This window comes from Amphibalanus amphitrite, unplaced genomic scaffold (assembly GCF_019059575.1).
Source record: "Amphibalanus amphitrite isolate SeventyFive unplaced genomic scaffold, NRLGWU_Aamphi_draft 000296F_arrow, whole genome shotgun sequence".
NCBI classification, from domain to species: Eukaryota; Metazoa; Arthropoda; class Thecostraca; order Balanomorpha; family Balanidae; genus Amphibalanus; species Amphibalanus amphitrite.
The window spans coordinates 452,035-460,320 of record NW_024881791.1 but is presented as its reverse complement, the minus strand read 5'-3'; the positions used below and the strand labels follow the sequence as shown (position 1 = coordinate 460,320).

Genomic DNA, 8,286 nt, shown 5'->3' with positions numbered 1-8,286 from the left:
ACCATTTCGGAGAGCATCAGTTTCGCCCAGCTGGAATCGACTGACGGCGTCTGGGAAGAATGTCAACGGTGGCTGCACCCGGCCGATCAGCTGCAGCGCGACTATGAGAGAACCGTCTCGGAGCCAGTCGAGTGCGCGCACCGCCGGGACCGCGGCCCGTCGCTGGAGGACGCCACGGCTGCGGCCGCCGCCTCCGCCGCGCTGGAGGAGGCGCGGCGCGCGATGCCGCGAGAGCCGCCGCCGCAGAAGGATGAGGACAGCGCCCCGGAGCCGCCCGAGCGTGCCGGCTCGCCTCCGGAGGTGGCCTCTCTAGCTCACAGCGCCGTGAGCCTGGGTAACGCCGAGGTCGCCCACTCGCCGACTCCGGCGGCCCGGGCTCCCTCCATCGCCTCGGTCCGGTCAGCCCGGGCCAGTGAGGTGTCACTGGCGGACCGGGCCGAGCCGGCAGCTCACAGTGCCGGAGAGCGCGCCGCCTCACTGGAAGTCATCAGCACGGAGCGCGTCCCTCCGGCCACCCAGTCGCCGTCACCGCCGCCGCCGCCGCCGACGGACGTCCTGGACGGACAGACGACCAGCAGCCAGGTGGATCTGGCCACTGAGAACCCGGAGCCGGCGGAGGCCGAGCGGGCCGGCTCGCCACCCGAGGTGGGCTCGCCAAAACACAGCGACGTGCAGCTGGCCGAGGGTCGCCAGTCGCCGGGCGCCGCCGCCGGCCGCGCCGGCTCGCCGTCCGAGGCACTCACGCCGCAGCACAGTGACGTAGATGTGGCCGAGGCGGCGCCCCAGGACGGTCCCCAGGGCCCCGAGCGGGCCGGCTCGCCGCCAGAGGCCGGCGCCGACACGGCGGAGCAGTGAGTGATGAGTCCCGAGGGTGGCGTTCTATTACCGCACCGCCGCTTAGTCACTAAAATTAACCGATATTTGACACCAACAAACACTACACAAGTATTCGAGATATATCCGTCTTGTAGCCATTACAAATGCAGTATGTTTAGGTGCAATACAAGTCCTCTGTTCCTCCTATATCCTTATATCATTCAGTCTGCTCCTCCCTATGGGACATTTTCCGGTTCCCATGCCGCTGTTACGACAGCAAATATTAGGCACTGGCGTGGATGGATGCCAATTGTCACGACGGTCCATAGCGGCACCATGGAGCCGGAACGTGCCAACAGTGACATTAGCGGCACCGTGGGGCTGTAGCGGCGCCGGGCGTGGGGTCCATTGAGCAGAAAGGCGCGTTAGAAGCATTGTGCGTATGTGAGGGGAGGATGGATCTCGGTGCCAGAGCGCCACTCACGTCCATCAGGCGATAGACGGCACCAGTCATCCATTACATCATATGCATCGATCGCCTTCGTCCTCTGATGCGGCGTGACCTCGGCGAAAAATGACGTGCTCCGGATATGGCTTTCGCACTTCGAGTAACACAGCCCAACTCAGACTCGCTACTCAGATTTTTCCAATATGCCACGGCTACCGATATACGGCAAGTTCCTCTTTTCTCATAGGTCAATTAAATGCACACAAGAAATCATAGAAGTGATTGCTACTGGAAATTCAATACAATTGTTCGATGAATGAGCATCACAATCACAATGTATTGTTTCATTACATGGCATGAGCAACACTGGTGGTGTGGACACGATGGCATGAAGGACACAAGGCCGACACACGGGAGGCAGCGGATAGCCGCTCATTCAGGCATCCATAGTTTGAATGTCCGGTCATATGACGAGGTAGCCACGCAGTGGCCATCGGGCGATATTGCCACGCACATGATCTTGCCATCGTGTCCCTTCAGAGTGTGCAGGGGCTGCCACGTGTCTGCTGACCAGATCTGAAACACAAGACGTAACCAACATAAATCATCGCTCGTAATGCGCGACGAGTGTTGTCGTTGGCTAGCCACGAGCACCAAAAGCTCGTAACATCTAAAAAACGCAGTTACAACTTCGTTGGAATACAAGCAACTACTAATGCGACAAATTTAACACCTGAATTAATGAAGGATTTATTGAAGGACCTTGATCACTGATCAGCATAACTTGAAGCACCGACTGAAGACGGCCGGCAGCGCAGCGCGGCGCGTCCGGCTCACCTTGGCAGTGGCGTCGTACGAGGCGGTGGCCAGGAAGGCGCCGCGGTCGGGCCCGAACGCCACGCTCGACACCAGGTTTGTGTGCGCCGGCACAGTGTAGAAACACTCGCGTCGCCGGATGTCCCACACCTTGCACGTGTTGTCACTGCTGCCCGTGGCCACCAGGTAGCTGCCGGCGCGACCGGAGCGCCATCAGTCACACACACACACAACCCTAGATGAACCAGCGCCGCTTGAAATTGCTACTAAACGGTACCATATGAGCGAAATGTGTAGGACGAATACGCAGACCCAGTGACTTGGTGCCTTCCTGCATAACTAGCAAACATTCCACTGAAACACGGCATTTCCGATAAATAGCGGACGTGCCTTGTAAAAGAACCGTCAACGTAGCCCCGACAGCTAACTTTGCCTCCATTTACCTTCTCTTCCGATCAGAGAATATTTTAATTAGGCAAGTAGATGTATGTGGTAGGTATGAACATGCCATACGTAAAAGCCCCATGCAGGCCTACGGTTTGATTTGTGCGATACGCGTCAGATGGACGATATACACTCACCCGTTTGGACTGAAGGCGATGGACAGCACGCCTTTCAGATGTCCCTCCATGAACATGATACAGGAGCCGGTCCGCAAATCCCAGAGACGGGCGTACGCATCCAGGCCACTGTAAACAAGACGAGTCGTCCAGTCATCCAACAAATACGATACCGAGCATTAAATACACGTCAGATATTTTCACAAAATGATCTAGAAGAGCAAAAAAAGCCCGAATCGTAATAAACCAAGATTTTTGTGTGCGCAAATAAGCAGTAACGCCCAAACACAGTAAAAGAAAATATTTGATAAGTACAATTGGAGAGCGGATTGAGCTTAAAACTGGCAGTCATCCAGACAACCCAATAGGTATAATAAAGAGCAGGGCTGACGGTTCAACACCGTAACCCATACATGATCAGAGTGATATTGAGACACTACACCAATGTCCTAGAATTTGTCGATTTGGGTGGGAAACGACATCCAAATGAAATTCATTTTCCACCCTCAACACCAATTTTTAAGAACAATTTTCCACTCCCTACCAAGAAAACCTAGATTTTTTACCTATAGAAAGAGCAGTTGTGTGGGTGCCCGGTTTAGCATCAAACATTCTACAGTGCTACACCCTAGAATAAAATGCATGCTTTTTGTTGTTTATCACTCTTTTTGGATCTAATCGAATCAGCAGTTTTCCACTCTCTCCCCTCTTTTTGGTGGGTAATTTTCCCCTCTGACACCCAAGACAAAACTCAGTTTTGGGACACTGCACTACACCCTGTCTGAACTCCGAGGGGAGGACAGTCGACAATGACTAACCCGGTGGCGGCCAGGCTACCGTCGCTATGGAAGTCGACATCGTAGACGGGGCCGCTGTGGCCCTCCTGGTGCAGCACTTCGGTGAGCTGCTCCAGGTCCCAGAGACGCCACGAGTTGTCGTAGCAGCACGAGGCCAAAAAGCGCCCGGACGGGTGGTACTTCACTGAGGAGACCCGGTACGGCGCGTGGCCCTCGATGTCTGCCAACGGCTCCTCGCTGCGGCGATTAAGTACAAACGGTCAGCGGTAAATGACTTATCTCACCACTAAAAGCAGACAGGCCGCAGTGGCATGGAGAGGGATGTTCATCGCTTTTGGTACCCTGTCTGCATAAGATCACACCCTGTTGCATCCACGGGCCGTGGCAGTGCTCACCTGTCGAGGCTCCAGAGTTTGACGGTGCCGTCGTGGCCACACGAGGCCAGGTTCACGTCGGACGGCTGCAGGCTGACGGTGGCCGCCGGGTGCCAGCTCACGGCGCCCACGTTGCACGTGTGGCCGCGCAGGGTGCGCTGCGGCTGGCAGTCGGGCACCGACCACACCTTGCAGAGACCCGACCAGCTGGCCGTGGCCAGCTGACGGCCGTCCGGCGAGAAGGCACAGTGCGAGACGGGCCGTGTGTCGCCCACTTGGCTGGCGTGCAGGCCCAGCGCGCGCAGCTGCTTCTGCAGCTGCTGGCGCTCGGCGTTCCGTGTCGGCTCCGGCGTCTGCAGCCGCTCCCGGGCGGCCGCCAGGCGCGCCTTGGCGCGCGGCAGAGAGTAGCCTGCGAACAACGCCGGTAGGTACTAGTGAAACAGGGGGCAAACACGAGAACCAGTAGGTCCCAATCAAGCGTTCATATTATGCAGTTACATAGTTGACGCAATCTCCGTTCCTTCTTCAGCTGCATGCAATGCTCGTTCGCAATTTGTGGAGTATGGATCATCGTATGACATTCAGTAATAGCGATTGTAAGCTGTCGCAAAAAAAAAAAACATGTGGGCAAAATATGATCCAGACTAACCGGCGATCCAGAGTCGCGCCTGGCGCAGCTCGGCGGGCCCCTCGTGGTACCAGGTCTCTGTGCGCGGCTGCTCCTGGGGCGCCGACTCCGTCTCTGCCGACGGCGCCTCCGGGGCTCCCCCGTCCTCATCCCTGGAACCGGACACGGGCGGCTGACGAGACGGGCGCCAGGCCTGTTACACGCATCACGGTAACGACGTAACGACAACGACGGTAACGACGTAGCCAGTTCGCTTCGTTGGCACTGCATTCACTGATATTGGATGACGATTACGAGCGAGCACGAGGCGAATCATATGTATCATGTCGAGGTAAATAATATGAGCGCTTCGACATGCAATTACCGAACGCTCTCCGTTTCTGTCATTTTGTGCGCTGAATTTTGAAGTTCGTTAGAGCACTTGCATCCATCCACCAATGGACCAGCAGCAATAACTGACCTACCACTGATTTTTGTCACCCCGGTTATCCCAAATACCGGAGGCAGTGTCGCGGTCTCGTCGGACTCGGCTCCTACCTGGACAGAAGATCTCGCAGCCGGTTACGTCTGTCGGCCGGGCCCTCTCCGAACAGGCAGATGGGCTGGTCGCGCTGACGCAGGCGCCGTTTTACTTCGGCGTCGTCAGTGGACACGTGGATCTGCCGAGCCCGCTTCCGTCGCTCAAACTCGTCCAGCAGAGCCCGCTTGTCGTCATTGACCTCGCGCTTCTCTAGCTCCATGTAGTCTGAAAGCACAACATACACTGCGTTACGAATTCACAGCAATCAATTCAGTAGGTACATAGGACATAATCAATTGCTTTAAAAATAGTTTGATATAGCATACCACATATCATATAATTACTACCAACATAACCATTTTCATAGCATGATCAGCTGAATGATAATCTCTCATCTTCAAAGCAACTGGAGTACCTAATCCAAAAAGCAGAAGGCTGTCTTTTCGAGTACTCCGGAAAAGCACTTCCTAAAAAACCCTCAGTCGCGGCCTTGGCGAGCAGTGCCGTGTCCGACAGAACGTACCCGACGAAGAGACGATGTTGGCGGACGGTTTGGGCGAGCCGACGCCAGTGCCGGCCGCCAGTCGCGCCCGCTCCGTCTCCTCCAGGGAGCCATAATGGACCACCTTCTTGGTGCCGGCCGGCGGCACGACGATGACGTCATCGTCGTCGGACATCACCGTGTCCGACATGACTTAGGCACGTGCCTTTTGACGCGTTCTGCAGCAAAATCAGCACCATGAAACCAAGCATAAGTAGCTAACAGGCAGTCGATTTGTCTAGTATTGTTATAAAAGGGTATCAGATCAACATTTCAGTTCAGTTCAGTATATTTTGGTAACCAAGAACAAGAAACACCGGAGAAAATAATCGCGGATCGGCACAAAAGCAAAATGCCTGTGAACATGACCTACAACGACATGATATAATGACAAATATAAGGCAATCTTAAATGATAAACAGTACATGCTCAAATAATGGTCATTTTAACATTAAAAATACAAAAATGACTTACCCACTACAAAGAAAAAGGTCCTAACCAAGCCATTCCTTTGATGATGAATAAGGGTTTTTGGGCGCCCAGACTACAGTGGTCATCAGCGCCCATAAGCCTTTGCTTTGTCTGAAGTTGGACATACAGGATGTAAAATGGAAAGCTATAAACAAAATAAAACTTATCAACTGTTTATATTTCCAGTTGGCAATATAATCAATGGTTAGGTAGGTATGGATGTTTTAAGTTCAGAATGAGACAGGGACTGAGATGAGTAGGTATTACTAGTGTTATGCAGTCATTGATGTTTTTTTCCTCCAAATAGAAGCTTCATCTATCTGATAATCAAGGGCTGAGGAGTCTAAATTAAGATCTTCCTTAGTTCAAACTAAAATTCTGGGTAGGATAGCAGCATCACCTATAAGAAAGATTGATCCAGCTGATAGTGATACAGATCACAAGTCAAAGATCATCTATTTCATAAACAGTGCTGGCCTATTATGGAGGGAAAGCCATCAAAGCACCCTTCTAGCAAAATTTATGCTTGCCAAATTGAGATTTTAACTAACAACAAACCATATGAATTAACTCAAATACATTACCAGGTTTTTTCTTTGCACCAGTCAACAGTCAACATTACTCAAAAGCTGTCTGCATGGAAAAGTTAACTTGTCGGCAGACTGGTTTTTGATTCACCTTTTTTGGATCGATTCAATCATGGATTCATTTGATTTTTGTTTGATTCAATCACCGTTTGATTCCTTCAAAAAATTTGGTGAATGGATTCCTTTTGATTCAGAGAATCAAAAACAATATAAGGAATGATTCACGTTTGATTCAGCCAATTTTTTTTGAATGATTCTTTTTTGATTCAATTGAAAAATAAAATATACAAAAAAATCAGGGATAGTATTGTATTTGTTGTGTTCTTTTTGTTATCATGTAATGGCAGTAGTGTTAATATTTGTTGATAATGAACTATGTTCGTTCACTTCAATTTTTTTTAAGTTCATGAATCATTAATTTTTTTGATTCAATCAACCCTGATTCGGTGATTCCCAATGTGTTTGATTCAATCATGGCTTGTGAATCAAACAATCCTGACGGTGAATCAAACCTTTTTGATTCAACAAATTTTGTTTGATTCAATCCAATTGATTCAATCACAGATGAATCAAACACCAGTCTGCTTGTCAGTGGTAGAGTTTGGCATTTTTTTTTCTCATAAAAAATATTGTCAGGGCTGATGGTTGCTCATGCTTCACCAAATAAAGAGGGTATGTTCTTTTATTTCATGTTCATATTTTTTTTTAATCCAAGGAGTGAATCATGGCATCTCTAACCAAAGAAGACATTCCAATTCCAATAACAATGCAACCGCCACATGTGCAGGGAAGAAGGACATGTACTTTAGTCAAATATAAGCAACTTGTAATTGCGCCTCAATCTTCACTGAAATTTTAGACAAACATCACTTGGAAACCTACTTCAATTTCACTTACTTGCATTGCAACTTACTTGGAGCGTGCATGAGACGTGACTTTGACCTTTGCGGCGCAGAAGAATAAGAAAGTGCTAAGCTACATTTTTATTCATGCTCTAATGGAAATGAAACTGCTTTCAATAGAAAATTCCAGCCAAACCTAACAAACAGCTTGGTGTGACCCAATCTCGCTCGAGTTGAGCTCAATATGAATCCAACCAGATTGACTCAGACTGGTACAGAATGAGAAACATAAATTCTGAGGGGTATTCAAGGGCACCGCAAACTGCTGAGTGCAGTGTGTGCGGTGTGTGCAGCAGGCATGGGGGTAGGCGGTTCTGATATCAAGGCTGCATGCTGATGCGGTGGACAGTCCCCTGTGGCTGGTCCCAACCAACCACAGCGGTGAGCGGTCGCTGTGTGTGGTGTTATATAGCCTTGGTGCGGTGACAGAAGGCTGACATAGGGACGCAGTGGGCGGAGCTTACAGCCTGTGTACGGTCCAACTATGTTTTAGGGCCTTGGGTCCAACCAGGGTCCAACCGCACACAACCACAACGTGAACATGAACAGCCCTCAGAATTCACAACTTACACGCCGCTTTGGTTCGCTCCAACGTCTCAGACTCTCAGTCCAAGTCAGAATGGTGTCTCAGCCGTCTTAAATATAAATACAACAAACAAAATATTACCACATTTATGCATAAGTTATAACACACCTCCTCTCTCCCTCTCTCCCTCACACGCGGCGCAGCAGCAGCAGCATCGACCCACTCAATATACACTGCCACGGTGACTATAAATAGATACACTGCATCGACCAAGCATCGACTCCCAAGGTTGTGCTTATT

The 8,286-nt window shown here is 50.8% G+C and overlaps 2 protein-coding genes across 8 annotated transcripts; one reads left to right on the top strand and one right to left on the bottom strand.

The window, feature by feature from the left end:
* Positions 1 to 222: 222 nt before the first annotated feature.
* Positions 223 to 855, top strand: LOC122387751 (fibrous sheath CABYR-binding protein-like). Its single transcript, XM_043378201.1, has one exon. It carries the CDS (start codon positions 223 to 225, stop codon positions 853 to 855), a length of 633 nt encoding a protein of 210 aa, XP_043234136.1.
* A 714-nt stretch (positions 856 to 1,569) lies between these two features.
* Positions 1,570 to 8,286, bottom strand: LOC122387730 (U4/U6 small nuclear ribonucleoprotein Prp4-like). 7 transcript variants are annotated; one of them, XM_043378156.1, is made up of 10 exons: positions 7,835 to 7,876; positions 5,975 to 6,082; positions 5,483 to 5,679; positions 4,977 to 5,184; positions 4,461 to 4,591; positions 3,833 to 4,220; positions 3,459 to 3,674; positions 2,662 to 2,769; positions 2,102 to 2,270; positions 1,570 to 1,840 (listed from the first exon to the last, which is right to left on the bottom strand). In XM_043378156.1, exons 3-10 carry the CDS (start codon positions 5,649 to 5,651, stop codon positions 1,697 to 1,699), a joined length of 1,533 nt encoding a protein of 510 aa, XP_043234091.1. In that variant the 5' UTR covers positions 5,652 to 5,679; positions 5,975 to 6,082; positions 7,835 to 7,876; the 3' UTR covers positions 1,570 to 1,696. The 7 variants fall into 7 exon arrangements, with proteins under 7 accessions (XP_043234091.1, XP_043234089.1, XP_043234087.1 ...); XM_043378154.1 differs by lacking the exon at positions 7,835 to 7,876 and adding an exon at positions 7,456 to 7,776 and having other exon boundaries at positions 5,975 to 5,994; XM_043378152.1 differs by lacking the exons at positions 5,975 to 6,082; positions 7,835 to 7,876 and adding an exon at positions 8,155 to 8,286.